At 44.6% G+C, this 20606-nt stretch overlaps 2 protein-coding genes across 6 annotated transcripts in view; one reads left to right on the top strand and one right to left on the bottom strand.

Moving 5' to 3' along the window:
• Positions 1-14167, bottom strand: part of ABCC1 (ATP binding cassette subfamily C member 1 (ABCC1 blood group)) — a 104506-nt gene extending 90339 nt beyond the window's left edge. The window contains exon 1 of one of the 5 annotated variants that reach the window (XM_005307561.5): positions 13883-14167. In XM_005307561.5, coding sequence (XP_005307618.1) covers positions 13883-13930 — 48 coding nt within the window. In that variant the 5' untranslated portion in view covers positions 13931-14167. Of the gene's footprint in view, positions 1-1545; positions 1751-13882 lie in introns of those variants that run through there. The other 4 variants (XM_005307560.5, XM_065558869.1, XM_065558870.1 and 1 more) reach the window with 4 other exon arrangements.
• The window catches only part of LOC135973815 (uncharacterized), a 1510190-nt gene that overhangs the window by 452105 nt on the left and 1037479 nt on the right, over positions 1-20606 (top strand). The gene's annotated exons all lie outside the window — the stretch shown is intronic.

Genomic DNA, 20606 nt, shown 5'->3' with positions numbered 1-20606 from the left:
ACACACACACACACCAAATGCAAGACGATTTAAAATGTAAATAGTTTGACTTAAATTATATTTGATAGATAACAAAAATGTATAGAAAAATTCAACTGTGTTAAACTAAAATTGGAGACAATGTTGGAGGCAATTAAACATAGTAGCTATTTAAAAGTGTCACTGTACTGAGGCGGTCTCAATTGTGTGAGCTTCCACTTACCATACACACAGAGCTAGATCAGCAGCTACACAGTGCACAGTAACTTCTAGATCTGCTTTGATAATACTGCTGGTATTGAACATCTAAAGGCAAAGAGGAGCTGCTGTTTTTGCATTACAAAGTAAAAGTTAAGTTTTTATGTTCTTATGTAATGCAGTTTAAGAACGGCCGTACCGGTTCAGACCAAAGGTTCATCTAGCACAGTATCCTGTCTACCGACAGTGGCAATGCTACGTGCCCCAGAGGGAGTGGACCTAACAGGCAATGATCAAGTGATCTCTCTCCTGCCATCCATCACCATCCTCTGTCAGACAGAGGCTAGGGACCCCATTGCTAGGGACCCCATTCCTTACCCGTCCTGGCTAATAGCCATTAATGGACTTAACCACCATGAATTTATCCAGTTCTCTTTTAAACTCTGTTATAGTCCTAGCCTTCACAACCTCCTCAGGTAAGGAGTTCCACAAGTTGACTGTGTGCTGCGTGAAGAAGAACTTCCTTTTATTTGTTTTAAACCTGCTGCCTATTAATTTCATTTGGTGACCCCTAGTTCTTGTATTATGGGAATAAGTAAATAACTTTTCCTTATCCACTTTCTCCACATCACTCGTGATTTTATATACCTCTATCATATTCCCCCCCCCCCCCCCCAGTCTCCTCTTTTCCAAGCTGAAGAGTCTTAGCCTCTTTAATCTCTCCTCATATGGGACCCGTTCCAAACCCCTAATCAACCCCCGCAAAAAAACAACAACCCTGCAGTCATAAATTAATGACACTACAGAAAAAGCCATTTCAAATCACAAACGTGATTTTCAGTTTAACAGTACCCTTAAAAAAATGATACTGAGCTGAAACTTGATTAAATTCACACTCCAAGCATGTTTTAAGTTCTTAATGTACTGTAACCCTTTTACTCCAGTGTAGAATTATATAAAATGAATAGCAAAATTATCCGTTGCAAACATAGTCTTGCCTTCTTATATTATTCATTGCAAGCTCTGAAATGCTGACTGAAGCAAGAGAGCGAGGAAGAAACAGTGCCCTTATGAAAAGGGAATTTGGTCTTAAGGGAAGTGAGAGAAAAACACTGAGTTCTGCAAGCTAAGTTAGATACAAGTAAAAATTAAGATGCTGAGTGGTTGAACAAAGATGAGTTAAATAACAAAAAAGTCAAAGATTAAACAGGAAGATAAAGAACAGGTATGATCTGGAGAGGTTTCAAAGATGGAACATGAACTGAAAACTGATCCTGTTTCACTAAAACAACACTTGAATGTACAGAAAAATAGCTGGCAAGATTGGAAGGATTATTAGCATGCAAATTAAGGAGGACACTTGTTTACCTAAAAGTGCAGAAATTCCAAGATATTTAAATCAGAATTCCTCTATTAACAAAGAAGCAAACACTGCCGAAATAAAGCCCGCATCAGCAACTTGTCAGTACTCCTCTCAGGCTCCTAGTTTTCCACAAAATGAAACAGTCTGCAGCTGCTCTCATCTTTACTATTGAGGCATGCCCTACAGAGAACGCTGTAACCTGCAAGGCCTTCAGAGGTACTCAGATCAAACCGAACGCAAATGTTGGGACCTACACAAAATTAAAATAAAAAAAAATAAAAAATAAAAAATAATAAAAAAAAAAAAAAAAAACACAGCCTGAGGCAGACATCCAGCATGCAAAATTTCAACACACACTTTAAGTTTGGCAAAGCAATCAAACACACGGCTTCATAATGGTAAGTGTTGTGTAACCTTATTATCCAGTACTACCAGCTCTGCCTGTAACACACACGGTCTACTCTCCAAAAAAACAGTATTTCTTAATAAGGAAATTACTTTCCACATTTAAATAGGATTAAAGTTGTGACTAACCAACAGAACAAAAAAATTCCTTAATGTTAGTTAACATGGGTCCTTAAATAGTGTCTTTAAGAGGGAAAGAACATGATCTGCTGTCTTCTTGTTGGTAAAAGTTATCTGAACTGTTTAACATTAAGATGATTATCCAATGTATTCAAAGCAATTTTCAAGGGCGTTTTCAGAATTACAAATGTGGAGATACAACCACATATAAAAGTATATTTCTATATTCTTCTTCCAACTAGCACTGACTTGTGGAAGCAGAGAAAGAACTGTCATGCATTGCATCCCCTTCCTGTCAGCTCTTTCTCTGCTTCCACAGACTTCTTTAAGTCCCTCTAGTAATCCTGTATAAGCACCATTACCCTTGCGACTCTGGCTAGCTTTTCAATACACCATTATCTGTCTTTCCATGTTCATTTTTTAATTTTAGCTTTGCGATTCTATTATTTCATTTTCAAGGAATATGTAGGCTGCCTGGATAAAATTAAAAACCTGACAGAATCAATTCAACAAGGAGTCTGGTGGCACTTTAAAGACTAACAGATTTATTTGGGCATAAGCTTTCGTGAGTTAAAACCTCACTTCTTCGGATGCATAGAGTGAAAGTTACAGATGCAGGCATTATATACTGACACATGGAGAGCAGGGAGTTACTTCACAAGTGGAGAACCAGTGTTGACAGGGCCAATTCAATCAGGGTGGATGTAGTCCACTCCCAATAATAGATGAGGAGGTGTCAATTCCAGGAGAGGAAAAGCTGCTTCTGTAGTGAGCCAGCCACTCCCAGTCCCTATTCAAGCCCAGATTAATGGTGTTGAATTTGCAAATGAATTTTAGTTCTGCTGTTTCTCTTTGAAGTCTGTTTCTGAAGTTTTTTTGTTCAATGATAGTGACTTTTAAATCTGTAATAGAATGACCAGGGAGATTGAAGTGTTCACTTACTGGCTTGTGTATGTTACCATTCCTGATGTCTGATTTGTGTCCATTCATTCTTTTGCGGAGGGACTGTCCGGTTTGGCCAATGTACATGGCAGAGGGGCATTGCTGGCACATGATGGCATATATGACATTAGTGGATGTGCAGGTGAATGAGCCCCTGATGGTGTGGCTGATGTGGTTGAGTCCTCTGATGCTGTTGCCAGAGTAGATATGGGGACAGAGTAGGCAACGAGGTTTGCTACAGGGATAGGTTCCTGGGTTGGTGTTTCTGTGGTGTGGTGTGTAGTTGCTGGTGAGTATTTGCTTCAGGTTGGGGGGTTGTCTGTAAGCGAGGACTGGCCTGCCTCCCAAGGTCTGTGAGAGTGAGGGATCATTTTCCAGGATAGGTTGTAGATCGTGGATAATGCGCTGGAGAGGTTTTAGCTGGGGGCTGTATGTGATGGCCAGTGGTGTTCTGTTATTGTCCTTGTTGGGCCTGTCCTGTAGTAGGTGATTTCTGGGTACCCGTCTTGCTCTGTCAATCTGTTTCCTCACTTCCCCAGGTGGGTATTGTAGTTTTACGAATGCTTGATAAAGATCTTGTAGGTGTTTGTCTCTGTCTGAGGGGTTGGAGCAAATTCGGTTGTATCTTAGGGCTTGGCTGTAGACAATGGATCGTGTGATGTGTCTTGGATGGAAGCTGGAGGCATGTAGGTACGTATAGCGGTCAGTAGGTTTCCGGTATAGGGTGGTGTTTATGTGACCATCACTTATTTGTACTGTAGTGTCCAGGAAGTGGATCTCTTGTGTGGACTGGTCCAGGCTGAGGTTGATGGTGGGGTGGAAATTGTTGAAGTCCAGGTGGAATTCTTCAAGGGCCTCCTTTCCGTGGGTCCATATGATGAAGATGTCATCAATGTAGCGCAAGTAGAGGAGGGGCACTAGGGGACGAGAGCTGAGGAAGCGTTGTTCTAAGTCAGCCATAAAAATGTTGGCATACTGTGGGGCCATGCGGGTACCCATAGCAGTGCCACTGACTTGAAGATATAAGTTGTCCCCAAATCTGAAGTGGTTGTGGGTGAGGACAAAGTCACAAAGCTCAGCCACCAGGCTTGCTGTGGCCTCATCAGGGATACTGTTCCTGACAGCTTGTAGTCCATCCTCATGTGGAATATTGGTATAAAGTGCTTCTACATCCATGGTGGCCAGGATGGTGTTTTCAGGAAGAACGTCAATGCACTGTAGTTTCCTCAGGAAGTCGGTGGTGTCTCGAAGATAGCTGGGAGTGCTGGTAGCATAGGGCCTGAGGAGAGAGTCCAAATAGCCAGATAATCCTGCTGTCAGAGTGCCAATGCCTGAGATGATGGGGCGTCCAGGGTTTCCGGGTTTATGGATCTTGGGTAACAGATAGAATACCCCTGGTCGGGGTTCTGGGGGTGTGTCCATGTAGATTTGTTCCCGTACTGTAGCTGGGAGTTTCTTGAGCAGATGGTGTAGTTTCTTTTGGTATTCCTCAGTGGGATCAGAGGATAGTGGCCTGTAGAATGTGGTCTTGGAGAGTTGCCTGGCAGCCTCCTGTTCATAATCTGACCTGTTCATTATGACTACAGCACCTCCTTTGTCAGCCCCTTTGATGATAATGTCAGAGTTGTTTCTGAGGCTGTGGATGGCATTGCGTTCTGTACGGCTGAGGTTATGGGACAAGTGATGTTGTTTGTCCACAATTTCAGCCTGTGCACGTCTGCGGAAACACTCTATGTAGAGGTCCAGTCTGTCATTTCGACCGTCAGGAGGAGTCCACGCAGAGTTCTTCTTCTTGTAGTGTTGGTAGGAGGGTTCCTGTGGGTCAGTGCGCTGTTCAGTGATGCGTTGAAAATATTCCTTGAGTCGGAGACGACGAAAGTAGGCTTCCAGATCACCGCAGAACTGTATCATATTCGTGGGGATGGTGGGACAGAAAGAGAGTCCCCGAGATAGGACAGACTCTTCTGCTGGGCTAAGTGTGTGGTTGGAAAGATTGACAATGTTGTTAGATGAGTTGAGGGTACCATTGTTATAGCCCCCAGTGGCAGGTATTAGTTTAGATAGCTTACAGTCCTTTGCTACCAGCACTCCCAGCTATCTTCGAGACACCACCGACTTCCTGAGGAAACTACAATGCATTGATGTTCTTCCTGAAAACACCATCCTGGCCACCATGGATGTAGAAGCACTTTATACCAATATTCCACATGAGGATGGACTACAAGCTGTCAGGAACAGTATCCCTGATGAGGCCACAGCAAGCCTGGTGGCTGAGCTTTGTGACTTTGTCCTCACCCACAACCACTTCAGATTTGGGGACAACTTATACCTTCAAGTCAGTGGCACTGCTATGGGTACCCGCATGGCCCCACAGTATGCCAACATTTTTATGGCTGACTTAGAACAACGCTTCCTCAGCTCTCGTCCCCTAGTGCCCCTCCTCTACTTGCGCTACATTGATGACATCTTCATCATATGGACCCACGGAAAGGAGGCCCTTGAAGAATTCCACCTGGACTTCAACAATTTCCACCCCACCATCAACCTCAGCCTGGACCAGTCCACACAAGAGATCCACTTCCTGGACACTACAGTACAAATAAGTGATGGTCACATAAACACCACCCTATACCGGAAACCTACTGACCGCTATACGTACCTACATGCCTCCAGCTTCCATCCAAGACACATCACACGATCCATTGTCTACAGCCAAGCCCTAAGATACAACCGAATTTGCTCCAACCCCTCAGACAGAGACAAACACCTACAAGATCTTTATCAAGCATTCGTAAAACTACAATACCCACCTGGGGAAGTGAGGAAACAGATTGACAGAGCAAGACGGGTACCCAGAAATCACCTACTACAGGACAGGCCCAACAAGGACAATAACAGAACACCACTGGCCATCACATACAGCCCCCAGCTAAAACCTCTCCAGCGCATTATCCACGATCTACAACCTATCCTGGAAAATGATCCCTCACTCTCACAGACCTTGGGAGGCAGGCCAGTCCTCGCTTACAGACAACCCCCCAACCTGAAGCAAATACTCACCAGCAACTACACACCACACCACAGAAACACCAACCCAGGAACCTATCCCTGTAGCAAACCTCGTTGCCTACTCTGTCCCCATATCTACTCTGGCAACAGCATCAGAGGACTCAACCACATCAACCACACCATCAGGGGCTCATTCACCTGCACATCCACTAATGTCATATATGCCATCATGTGCCAGCAATGCCCCTCTGCCATGTACATTGGCCAAACCGGACAGTCCCTCCGCAAAAGAATGAATGGACACAAATCAGACATCAGGAATGGTAACATACACAAGCCAGTAAGTGAACACTTCAATCTCCCTGGTCATTCTATTACAGATTTAAAAGTCACTATCATTGAACAAAAAAACTTCAGAAACAGACTTCAAAGAGAAACAGCAGAACTAAAATTCATTTGCAAATTCAACACCATTAATCTGGGCTTGAATAGGGACTGGGAGTGGCTGGCTCACTACAGAAGCAGCTTTTCCTCTCCTGGAATTGACACCTCCTCATCTATTATTGGGAGTGGACTACATCCACCCTGATTGAATTGGCCCTGTCAACACTAGTTCTCCACTTGTGAAGTAACTCCCTGCTCTCCATGTGTCAGTATATAATGCCTGCATCTGTAACTTTCACTCTATGCATCCGAAGAAGTGAGGTTTTAACTCACGAAAGCTTATGCCCAAATAAATCTGTTAGTCTTTAAGGTGCCACCAGACTGCTTGTTGTTTTTGTAGATACAGACTAACACGGCTACCCCCTGATACTTGAGAATCAATTCAGACTTTCAACCTTTCACGGAAAATAATGCAGTTACAATTTATTAATGCATAATATTTTCTTTAATATCATCCCTCAAGTTCTTGTTATTTACTGACAACTGAACCACAAACTTCACTTAGGACAGTCAGATTTCAGATTCCCAGGAGCCAGAAATATCCTTTTATTGTACTCAAGTTTATATGTTAATACCATTTAAGCTGCAATTAAACAATGGTTAGGGAGAACTTTAGTTATGCCATTTAGGGAGGCCATGTCTACACTTACAAGGTTACAGCGGCACAGTTATATCGATATGTAGCCGCATTATGCCAATGGGAGAGGGCTCTCCTGTCGACATAATAAAAACAGCTCAACGAGCAGCAGTAGCTATGTCGGAGGGAGAGCATCTCCCGCCGACATAGAGCTATGCTCAAGAGCGCTCATGCTGGCAAAACTTGTGTCGCTCAGCGGGTGTTTTTTCACACTCCCGAGTGACAAACGTTTTGCCGACACAAGTATTAGCGTCGACATGACCCCAGTTTACCAACGAATATGCAAGAAAGCCAATTTTCTAACTAAGAACAGGCTGAGAGTATGTATAGACAAGCAATGAAAAAACTAGAATTTAGAAGTATGAGTTTAAAGTGGCAGTATTTGAATATTTACAAAATGTTATATGGATGTTTCCAATATGGTTGCTGTGAATTCCTATGCATTAATATGTGAATATTGATATGTAATTTTTAAATGACTTTGGTCAGTAAGGTAAAGTTACTGTCTAACTATGGTGGGTTATTAGAATTGCCTGTATGACTACTGATCTGACTTAATGGGGGGGTCTGGGAAGAAGAAAGAGAAAAGCAACACAATAGATCTAGATAAGGATTCCCCAGCAATACACTTGAAAGACAATAGGACAAGCTGTTAGCTTCAAGGATCTTGTCTCCAAGGAAGATGCAAGTTTGGTTTGCCAAAGCTAGCAACCTGGAGATCAAACAAACATTAAAGATTTTAAAAGTGCTTTTCAGAAGAAGGGTTCTCTTATTAAACGCTATGTAGGGAGACTGACAGAGAAAAAAGACATGGCAGAGCGAGTCTAAACAAGTAGGACCTTCCCATTTCCAGCACAGAGCCAGCCTTAAGAAAAAAGCTAGATATACATACATTATGTTTTATTGTTTTAAGATCTACTTTTCTGTTAAATGCTTTTGTTCTAAATAAACAACACCTTCCTTTAAGGAGTCTGTCTGGCGACTGTATTAACCCCCCTCATTGCTCTGTGAAGGAATAGAACTGCCGGGTGTCGCCTAAATCTGACCTGCTGATGTAATCACAGTTAGTACCAGGGGACTGCAACCGAGGGCACAGTCAGAGTGGAAGAATCTGTAATTTCATCTGGAACCGGGTGACAGTTAAGCTACGTCTAAACAGCAAGCAGGAGCCCTGACAGCAAGTTTTGGAACCTGGGCCTATAGATTCAGGCTTGCGGTGCTCAGGAGCTGTGTAGACGTTCAAGGCTTGTGATCTAAAGCTCAGCCCCCCTTCGTAGGCTTCAGAGTCTTGTCTACACGGTTATTTTTAGTGCTGCAACACAAGCACGAACCTGTAGACCCACGCTATGAGACTCACTGACACAGGCTGCCGCATGCTGTGTACGTGTAACCATAAAGGATAGAGACCTACGAGGGACGCATTCAATGAGAGCAAGAGGGATCAGAGGTGCAGTTTGCTCAATAACTGAGACAGTTACTTACAAATCCTCTACACTAGTGTTTTTGGGATGTTTCCCACTGTTGCACTACTGTACCACCATTTCAGCTTCACGGGTGGCAACACTAGTGTATTCAGAGCCCGGACATTTTTACCATGAAGTAAAACAGAGCGGTGAAAATACATGTCAAGTGACTACCCTAGTCTTGCACTATTGTCAGTGGGTAGAAAAGAGATTTTCTGCAAATAGCTATTGAAGACAAGTGCGAAAGGGAGATGAAATGGAATTCTATGTGCTTTATTGCAAAGGGGACTGAATATCCCTGTGACTGGATATTCTTCACATGTTATGGTGCTCTATTCTTCACATGTTATGGTGCCTCCTCCTGGTCATTCTTGGGAATAGCTCACCAGGTCAAAGCCATCCCTCCACCTCTTTTTGTCTGCAGTCCCCTCTCACTCCAGGAGAGCACCGCGAAGCTAAATTGCTCAGGCTTCGGCCTCAGCCTTGGATGCTGGGCCTCGAGGCCCTGGGCTGCAGTCCCACGCAGTGGGGCTTTGGCTTTCTGCCCTGGGCCCTAGCGAGTCTAAGGCTGGCCACGCTTGGAGGATGCCCTGAAATGTGTTTGCGGCCGCCAGACCTCTGGCTGAGAACCACTGCAAGTCTGTTCCACCCTGTACCTTTCTGCATTTCCCTGAGCCCTTTCCTAACCTTCTGGCTCTCCCTTCCTTCTCTGGGTCTGCCAGCTTCAGCACTCCCTCCTCCCAAGGAGTAACTACAAGCTACATATCTGTGCAGCCTCCAAATACTCCTCCCTCTTCCCAGAGACTGACTGCAGCCTGTCCCAGCAGCCCCTTCTGTTGTCAGCTTCCTGGCCGCACCTGTTCCTGCAGATGTGAGCTTTTTCTAATGAAGGTTTCTCTGCGTCTTAATTCTCCCAAGCTTGCCGCCTAATAGGCTAATTGGCCCCTCTGGCCTGCCTTAATTCTTTCAGTGCAAGTGTGAAGAGGACACCCCATCACAGCAGCCACTGAAGTCAACTGAAGCTGAGGGCACATAGTCCTTTGCATGATTAGGCTCGTCTATATGGGAAGAATCCAAAAAGCAGATGACCACACCACAGAAATGGATGGTGCAAAGTTAGGAAGACTGCAAGGGATTTCTAATTCTCAGGAAGAAAGAAGATGGTAATGATCTACCTGTCTGCATGTTTCTAGAGCATCCATCAGCTTGGACAAAAATTCCCCTCCCATACATTGTGGCATCCACTAGTGACTTACAGCCTCTTCCCAAGAAGTGGCAACATTTCAGAGAAGTTGTATGATTTTCCATATACAGTTTGAAATACTTTAGAATCAGAAGCGCTATTACTAATTGTTTGTATGAAAGACATTACATTTTAAGCCACTACTTTTTTATATAAAGCCATGGAACAAAGATGTTATTTAAAAATATATTACAGATCTTCTGTTTCTTGGTGATGCAATGTATTTGTAAAGGGGGCATGACTCACTTTGCCACCTAACCTGTTGATTTCAGTTTTCATTCCCTGAAGTAATTGAAGAAAAAATGTGAGACTGTTTCACAACAAACAAGCGCACAAACAGGGCTCATGTTTTACCAGAGCTTTCAAACAGAAAGGATGTAACCTATAATCTTTTTTTGGGGAGGGGGGGTTCCTAAAAATTATCTGAACCACAAATTCTATTCCAGTAGGCTTCTTTTTAATGGTCAGCCCTAAGGATCAACCTTTCCACACTGGCAATTGTATTTTTTTTAAAAATACCGAAATGACTGCACATTTTTTTCAAGTCAAGGATTTCACAATATGGACAGAATTCTCACCAAAGAAACATACCAAAAGCAGAGTTTATCAATAAAGAAATCTGCCTTCATTCACAAAAAGAAAAAATATTTGACTATTCATAATTTATTATTCATTAATCAATCAATATTAATTTTAAAAGGACTGCAAATTAACTCTAATAAGGATATGATCACAAGCAACCTTTACCTTTTTAATTAAGGCCACCAGATCACAGCTTAGATCAAGCAGAAAAAGAATTTGTCCTAGTACTTATGCTTTGGAACAAATCCAAGAACAACAGGAGTCTGAAATCCTCCAAGTGATTGCACGTTACCCAACTAATTAGTAAAAAGTGATACAAAGGCATACCCGTCAATCTTGAAAATAAGCGCTATAACTGAATTTTTCATTTTGCATTTGTAATATTTTAAGTTATGAGAAAAGTCAACACGTAGTTAGAAACCTGAAAAAGGAAAAGTTCACACACTGTATGCATGTGCCTATTTCTAACTGAATCAAGCAACAAACTCTAAAAATGTACCCATCTATTTGCTCAAATATAATAGGTGGGGGGGGAAATAAATACCCCCCAAAGCTACTCCCTTTCTTTGCCACAAAACAATGTCTCCTGCTATTTAATTAAAACAGTTGCGTGCTGTTTATTATGTATATGCTTAACTGTAAAATTGTCAAACTTTCTAATGCAACATGTTTGGATAGCTGAGCAACAAAACAAGATATTTGTTGAATATCACCAATATTCATAGATAACGTATTTGCTGAATAGTTTTTGAACAGCTACTGAGCAAGATAAACACCACTAGAGAACAAACAAATACATTTCATCAGTATTGTTGAATTATTTATCTTACAAATTCTCTCTTGAAGTATCCAATCAGCTTATTATCTGTTCAAATGCTGTTTGGCAGATACATGAGTTGACAAATTTGTGAAATTAATGGATTTTTTTTCAGTTCTATTCACCCAGCCCTACTTACTAATATATCTTGCTTTTGTTATATTTCTCTTCTTCTCTTTGCTTTAATAGTCAATATATTTTTCCTTCATTTCCTTCACTGTTTTCCTCTTTCCCTGTTCTCTCCCTGCAGTCCCACTTCGCTCTTCCTTTATTTTCTTACATTGTCCATTCTAGTGCCACCTTTCCATGTTCTCTATATGTTGTACTTCACTTCTCCAATTTATACCTTTCAGTGCATGGCAACAGCCAAAGGCCAATATGAAAGGTAGATTCCTAGCTACTACAAGGGCATGGGTGTTAAGTCTCTGCTACTCAACCCCTCTCACAGCTCCCTCTCTGCTGCAATGGAAACTTACAAGCTGCAGAAAGGGCACTGAAGTGGTATGTCTGCAGATTTATCAAGATATGCCCCATACCTACACACTGCATTGTACACAAGTGGCTCACATTTGGGAAGTTACCTTCACAACCATAAGGACTAGAGACTTTTTTAAAAATGAAAACGTATGTTCTGCAGAAGTTGAGGGCACACACCAGGGAAAGCTTCCTACTTGCCATGGGAGAATGGATTTTTCAAGCCCCACTCACAATTTGAATACCTCTTGAAAATTTCAGGAAAAGTAGGACTAAAGCAAGCAAGCGCTCAATAGCTACTACAAGTCAGCCCAAAGAAAGTCCTCTGAACTCATCAACAAACAATCCAATGCACTTAATGCAAACTGGTAACATTTTCAGCAATCATTAATGTTACCATTATAATCGGATGAGTAACACAGATTACTACCTCAGAAGGGTGTATTTTCCCAGGAACTCTATCTCACTTCAAGCAGGTTGGTTTAGCAACTGCTCCAGCTTGCACAAGAACTGTTTTTCAGTAAGCAAGGCAAGTTCACAACTTGGAAACTCCCAATGAACTACAAGTTCCAACACTAATAAACCCTTAACTATTTACAAACCTTCAACAAAAAGCACATCAGTTATATCTATTTATATGACTGAAGTAAGAAGAATATCACATGTGAGAATGTAGTTTATCTGACCAAAGCAGGAAACCGTTATTACAATGACCACATGTACACACCACTCTATTTTGTGGCTAGTACCCTGAATACTTATCGAGTCTACAAGATACCACATACATTTTGGAATCATAGAAAGACAGGTTGAAGTGTCACTAGAATCTAGGATTCTATATTTGCAGTAGCAATTGAAAGCCCCATTCAAGATTAGGGCTTCACTTGATCCACAAACCAAGTGTTTTCTTTATTATCTCAGCTATAAAGGGGAACATTCCCATAAACCTCTATTCATACCCAAAGTTGCTTTGTTTACATTACATTCAAGGGGACATCAGGCAAGTGTACTGTACATGCCTGATTAGATAAAGAGACCAAATGAAAGCAAAACCAGAACAAAATTCATTAACAGCAGCTTTAAGGGCAGGGACCATGTACTTATAAGTGTTTGTTCAGCATTTAGCACAATGGAGCCCCAATTTTGACTTGCTACCAGAATATTAATATTTAAAAAACAATACATAGCAGAGAACCATGTAACCAACCATAGTGTAATGATTTGGATAACCAGAATATAGCCCATGTTCTAACTACTCAAATATCCAGATAGAAAGTGCATTTCAACATAAGACAGTATTATAGATAAAGGTGGAAGGAGAATCAGAGTTTGGGGCATGAAAACCACAACAATAAAGATAAAGGAACCTTTGCTACTGCTACTTAACTGTTGAGATACCACAAAGAGCCACCCATACTAATTTATTTACTTAACACACACAATCTAACCTCGATGAGACAGGAAATAATTAAAAGCACTTTTTCTCTTAACAGATGTCATAATTACTGTAGCACAGAACAGGCAGCTCTGTTTGCTACTCAATAAACGTGCCCTGGACTTCACAATCTCCTTAGGTGAGGGCTTGTTATTCCATAAGCCTTATATATGTGATGCATTCTCACGCTCTGCCAGTAAAGCAGTCTGTACCATACAAGTGCACTCACCACCACCTCATGCGGCCAAAGCTGCCCTTAGGATCTACCTAAACTGAAACTAGGCTTAGCCTGGGTGAAATTACCAAGATCGTGCAATGAGTAAATACGTTTAGCAGACAGTCCTATGCCATCAAGAAAAGCACAGCCCAATCAGTCACAAACCCATTTACCACCACCAGCCCAACCCTTTACATAAGTATTGGCTAGGCGAGAGAACAACAAAAGGCATCAGGCAAGCTCTTGGTACCCTAGCGCTGCCACAGGATGGGTGGGGGAGACTCTACCCCTTCCTTGGACCAAGGGCCCTGCACCTGCTCCCTCTGGGGCCCTGCAACCCCCATGCACCCCCTTCCTGTAAGGGAAGAGGGGGCTGCACCCTCCCAGAAAGGGCCTGACCCGGGGGAAAGGCTGCACCCCTTCCATGAGGACCCTAAAGCTGCTCTCCTGTGGGGACCCCGCCAGGCGGCGTGCGGGACTCCCAGGCGCTGGATCTGGCCCCGGAGCACGCGGCGGCAGGGGAAACGCGGCGGCAGACCCCGTGCCGCTCTTACCCAGAAGGGCTCCGAGCCGCCCTCGCTGCACAAGCCCTGGATCGCCATAGAGCGCGGCGACGGCTGGGGCTGCCTCCACTCCACGCTCCCCCTCCCCGGGTAGCAGCGGCGGCGGCGACTGAGGGAAGTGGGGAAAGGCGGCCGGGCGCGCCGCTGCCAAGCTCCCTGATTGGCTCCTCGGTCACGGGGATGCTGGGCCTGCTGTACCGGCAGAACGTCTGGCTGGGGAGCGGCGCCAGGCTGGCCGGCCGCTGGGGGCGCACGCGCCGGTATACAGTTCCATAGGGTGCGGTTTGTAGCGTGCCCGCCCCGCCTACGCGCCGCCCACCCAGCTACAGCGTCAAGAGATTTAATCCCTGCTGGAAGTGCAATTATCAATGCACCCTTAATTAGAGAGGCATTAGGGAGCCTTATTACTACCCCCCCATGGTGCACACCCCTACACTAGGGGATTAATCCGAATTTATATAATTCGAATTTTAGAAACAGTGTATAAAGTCGAATGTATGCAGCCACCCTAAGCACATTAATTCGGCGGTGTGCATCCAGGTACCGGGGCTAGTGTCGATTTCCGGAGCGTTGCACTGTGGGTTGCTATCCCATTGCTATCACATAGTTCCCGCAGTCTCCTCCGCCCATTGGAATTCTGGGTTGAGATCCCAATGCCTGATGGGGCCAAAAACATTGTCACGGGTGGTTCTGGGTACATCCTCCCCCCTCTCCAGGGAAGCAACGGCAGACAACCATTTCACCCCTTTTTCCTGGGTGAACAAAGCAGACGCCATACCACGGCAAGCATGGAGCCCGCTCAGCTCAAGACAGCAGTCATGAACATTGTAAACACCTCGTGCGTTATCATGCAGTTTATGCTGAACCAGAACCTGCAAAACCAGGCGGCGAGGAGTAGGCTACGGCAGCGCGGTGGCGAGAGTGATGAGGACATGGACATGGAATTCTATGAAACCGCGGGCCCCGGTGCTTTGGAGATCATGCTGTTAATGGGGCAGGTTATAGCCGTGGAAGGCCGATTCTGGGCCTGGGAAACAAGCACAGACTGGTGGGACCACATAGTGTTGCAGGTGTGGGACGATTACCAGTGGCTGCGAAACTTTCGCATGCGTAAGGGCACTTTCATGGAACTTTGTGACTTGCTTTCCCGTGCCCTGAAGCGCCAGAATACCAAGATGGGAGCAGCCCTCACACTTGAGAAGTGAGTGGCGATAGCCCTGTGGAAGCTTGCAACACCGGACAGCTACCGGTCAGACGGGAATCAATTTGGAGTGGACAAATCTACTGTGGGGGCTGCTGTGATGCAAGTAGCCAAAGCAATTACTGAGCTGCTGCTATGAAAGGTAGTGACTCTGGGAAATGTGCAGGTCATAGTGGATGGCTTTGCTGCAATGGGATTCCCTAACTGTGGTGGGGTGATAGATGGAACCCATATCCCTATCTTGGCACCGGAGCACCAGGGTACCCAGTACATAAACCGCAAGGGGTACTTTTCAGTGGTGCTGCAAGCACTTGTGGATCACAAGGGACGTTTCACCAACATCAAAGTGGGCTGGCCGGGAAGGGTTCATGACGCTCGCGTCTTCAGGAACACTACTCTGTTTAAACGGCTGCAGCAAGGGACTTACTTCCTGGACCAGAAAATAACCATTGGGGATGTTGAAATGCCTATAGTTATCCTTGGGGACCCAGCCTACCCCTTAATGCCATGGCTCATGAAGCCGTACATAGGCAGCCTGGACAGGAGTCAGGAGCTGTTCAACTACAGGCTGAGCAAGTGCAGAATGGTGGTAGAATGTGCATTTGGCCGTTTAAAAGGTCGCTGGCGCTCGTTATTGACTCGGTCAGACCTCAGCCAAACCAATATCCCCATTGTTATTGCTGCTTCCTGTGTGCTCCACAATCTCTGTGAGAGTAAGGGGGAGACCTTTATGGCGGGGTGGGAGGCTGAGGCAAATCGCCTGGCTGCTGATTATGCACAGCCAGATACCAGGGTGATTAGAAGATTACACCAGGAAGCGCTGCGCATCAGAGAAGCTTTGAAAACCAGTTTCATGACTGGCCAGGCTACGGTGTGAAAGTTGTGTTTGTTGAAAACCCACCTCCTTGATTGACTCATTCCCTGTAAGCAAACCACCCTCCCCCCTTAAATCACAGCTTGCTTTTAAAGGAAATAAAGTCACTATCGTTTAAAAATCATGTATTCTTTATTAATTGATTATAAACATAGGGAGAGAACCGACAAGGTAACCTGGGTGAGGTTTGGGAGGAGGATCGGCGGGAAGTAAAAGGCCACTGAAAAAATTCAATATAATGACAGCCTTTTGGTTGGGCTGTCCACTGGGGCGGAGTGGGAGGGTACACGGAGCCTCTCCCATCCCGCCCCCCGCGTTCTTACATGTCTGGGTGAGGAGGATATGGAACATGGTGAGGGGGGGAGGGAGGTTATACAGCGGCTGCAGCAGCAGTCTGTTATCCTGCTGCCGTTCCTGAAGCTCCACCAGAAGCCGGAGCATGTCCGTTTGATCACGCAGCAGCCCCAGCGTTGCAGCCTGCCACCTTTCATCTCAAGCGTCCCTCATGACCTCACGTTCACTGGCATCTTTCCTGTACTTAGATACCGTGTCCTTCCACTCATTCAAATGAGCTCTTTCATTGCGGGTGCATTTCATTATTTCCGAGAACATCTTGTCTTGTGTCCTCTTTCTCTGCCACCTTATCTGAGATAGCCTTCGGGACGGAGGAGGAAGGCTTGAAAAATTTGCAGCTGCTGGAGGGATGAAAAAAAGGAGAGAAGTTTTTAAAATGATGTATTTTACAGAACAATGCTTATACTCTTTCATGGTGAACAACACTATTCACATTACATAGCACATGTGATTTCAATTCAAGGTCGCATTTTCCATCTTAATATTGAGTGCCTGTGGCTTTGGTGTTAGAGATCACAGACGCAGGTCCGAGCAACAGAATTCAGCTTGCATGTGGCCATGGTAAGCCATTGTCTTTCGGCTTCTGCGCCCTCCTTTCCCACATACCAAGCAAAGCCCGTTGACTGCTGCAGTTTTCCTATTAACCTTCAGCAGCAGAAAACAATCTAACCCCCCCGCATCCAATTCTCTGGGATGATCGCTTTATCCCTCCCCCCACCGCGTGGCTGGTATCAGGGAAGATCCCTGCAGAAACCAAACTAACCCCCAGCCTCCCACTCCCGCCATGAATTATCTGGGATGATCGCTGTACCCCTCCCCCCACCGCGTGGCTGGTATCAGGGAAGATCCCTGCTAGCCAAAGGCGAAAAGCTCAGCGCCAATTCCCCCTCCCCCCGCACGCTTGTCTAACTGCAGGGAAGGATTTCTTTTCAGCCACAGGCAAACAGCCCAGTAGAAACGGCCACCTCTGTCCCCTTAATTAAATTCCCGTATTTCAACCAGGTTACCATGAGCGATACTACTCTCCTGAGGATTACACAGTGAGATAAAGAACGGATGTTGCTTGAATGCCAGCAAACATCGGGACCATACGCTGCCAGGCTTTGTCATGAAATGATACCAGATTACTTGCTACTAGCATGGCGTGGTCAAGTGTCCTACCATGGAGGATGGAATAAGGCTGCACTGCCCAGAAACTTTCTGCAAAGGCTTTTGGAGTACCTCCAGGAGAGCTTCATGGAGATGTCCCTGGAGGATTTCCGCTCCGTCCCTAGACACGTTAACAGACTTCCAGTAGCTGTACTGGCCGCAAATGCATCCCAAGTCTTCAGGGCAAATTAATCATTAAAGAACGCTTGCTTTTAAACCATGTTTTATATTTTAAAAGGTAAACTCACCTGAGGTCCCTTCCATGGGGTCATGGTCTTGGGTACTGGCTTGGGAGGCTTGGGAGGGTACTTCAGTCAGGCTGAGAAAAATATCCTGGCTGTTGGGGAGAACGGAGTGCTATGTGCTCTCCACAAGCTCGTCCTCCGCCTCCTTCTCCTCTTCCCCGTCCGCAGAATCCTCAGGTGTGGCTGATGAGATTACCCCTGCCTCGGAATCCACGGTCAGAGGTGGGGTAGTGGTGGCGGCCCCCCCTAGAATTGCATGAAGCTCAGCGTAGAAGCGGCATGTCTGCGGCTCTGACCCGGAGCGACCGTTTGCCTCCTTTGTTTTCTGATAGGCTTGTCTGAGCTCCTTGACTTTCACGTGGCACTGCTCTGAGTCCCTATTGTCGCCTCTCTCCATCATGCCCTTGGAGATTTTTTCAAAAGTTTTGGCATTTCGTCTTTTCGAACGAAGTTCTGCTAGCACTGAATCCTCTCCCCATATAGCGATCAGATCCAGTACCTCCCGTACGGTCCATGCTGGTACTCTTTCGATTATCGGCCTGCATGGTTACCTGTGCTGATGAGCTCTCTGTGGTCACCTATGCTCTCCTGTGCTGGGCAAACAGGAAATGAAATTCAAATGTTCGCGGGGCTTTTCCTGTCTACCTGGCCAGTGCATCCGAGTTCAGATTCCTGTCCAGAACGGTCACAATGGTGCACTGTGGGATAGCTCCCGGAGGCCAATACCATCGAATTGCGGCCACACTAACCCTAATTCGAAATGGCAATATCGATTTTGGCCCTACTCTGCTCGTCGGGGAGGAGTACAGAAATCGATTTTAAGAGCCCTTTATTTCGAAATAAATGGCTTCGTTGTGTGGACGGGTGTAGGGTTAATTCGATTTAACGCTGCTAAATTCGAATTAAACTCATAGTGTAAACCAGGCGTTAGATGCAGTGTAACATGTTCTCCAACTGTGCACAGTGGAGGCCTGCAGAGCACGTGCTGGTGGCCCACCCTGAGCTAGTGGGTCAGAGGATGCTGGTGCTCCCTACTTTCAATTGAGAGAAACAGAACTGATGGGAGGAGTAAATTAAGGGCCTACGCCATTTCCCACTGAAGTTAGGGGAAATCTTTCTAGTGGCTTGATCAGGATTTGGATCAGGCACTGCATGAAGAACCAGTGTAGTTTGTATACCTCACTTTTTTCAAAACAGACCAAAAACTGGCCTAAAACCCATCTATATGCACATACTTTCCACATGTTAGATTTCCAAATATTCAGTGTAAGCAAGTGCTGTAGTTGCCACATTTTTAATAGTGAATGCAAGAAGATGTTATGTACTCAAACATCTTCAGTATTGCTCACATGTAGAACAGTGCACACTATATGGCCACATTTCTGTGCTACCTTATGTACACTAGACAGCAACAAAAATAGCAGGAGTCCAGTGGCACCTTAAAGACTAACATTTATTTGGGCATAAGCTTTTGTGGGTAAAATACTTCAACTTCTTCAGATGCATGGAGACATGAAGAAGTGAGCTTTTTACCCACAAAAGCTTATGCCCAAATAAATCTGTTAGTCTTTAAGGTGCCACCGGACTCCTGGTTGTTTTTGTGGATACAGACTAACACGGCTACCTCCTGATACTATACAGCCAGCAACTCTATGAAACACATCTGATATGTAGAGCTGGTGTAGGGCGTAGACAGTATCTCTTAGGCACACTATCATTGTTCAGCTGATAATGTGTATAGTATATAGCACATGTAGTGCAGAATATCCCTATGCAGCGATGGCACTGTACATAGGAGGAAAGAGTGATAAGCATACATACTACACTACTGTGATTAAGCAATACACTATTTGGAAATATTTATTTTGCAGGTCACATAATGAACCTGCATTTTATTTCCCTTGTAATGTCTTATAGAGTTAAGTTAAATAAGAGATGTGTAAGAATATAGATTAACCCCACTTGTGTTTCCTGTAGTTAATCAGAAATCTTCATATTCTCCAACAGCAACACATACCATATCTTGGTTTCCCCTTACTTGTCTTATACTTAGATAGCTCCAAAACCCTTCGGGGGGGGAAATAGAGATGTACTGTAAAACCACAGACAATGGAACACTACTGTGCCAAGCAGCAGAGCCGTAACTAGCTATTTTTGCGCCCGAGGCAAGAATATAAAATTGCGTCCTGCCCCCTCCATATAATTTCATAGTAGTTACTTTATTAAAAAAAAAAAAAAGAAAGAAAAATACGTAAATAACAATAATAATAATAATGATAATAGAACGTTTATTTATTTTAATCATAAGTTCCGCGTTCAAAATCAACTAATACATATAAGGTGTGCATCATAGTGCATGTAACATACTAGAACCCTTGCTGGCTCACTGTTTGCCTCTTTGCCCACCTGCTGCTTGCCCACCCGCTCGCCCCCTCGCGCCCCCCAAGTATAAAGCCTCATTCAAAGACATGGGGTCACTATATTACTGCACACAGCAGTCAATCAATGCAGTTGTAGATAAATCTCTGCATTATGCATTTTTTATAACTTTTATATGAATTTGTATTGAACCTTGGTAATATGTTATAGCGGGCCCCTAAGGTAGTATAATTAAGGTAAAAGAAAAATGTCTTTTTGCTAGAAGTAGAATAAGATCTTCCCCCCCCCTTCCCACTTTGTAATCAATTGCCCTGTTGAATGAATGAGGTGTGAATGAGGAAGGCATGGAAGGCAGGCACCTCCAGACAGTTGCAACCCTTGGAGAGGTTTCAGAATAGCAGCCGTGTTAGTCTGTATCCGCAAAAAGAAGAACAGGAGGACTTGTGGCACCTTAGAGACTAACAAATTTATTAGAGCATAAGCTTTCGTGGACTACAGCCCACTTAGGGGTTG

This window comes from Chrysemys picta, chromosome 10 (assembly GCF_011386835.1).
Source record: "Chrysemys picta bellii isolate R12L10 chromosome 10, ASM1138683v2, whole genome shotgun sequence".
In the NCBI taxonomy this organism is placed as follows: domain Eukaryota; kingdom Metazoa; phylum Chordata; order Testudines; family Emydidae; genus Chrysemys; species Chrysemys picta.
The sequence above is the reverse complement of the archived record's forward strand: the minus strand, read 5'-3'. Positions and strand labels throughout refer to the sequence as shown.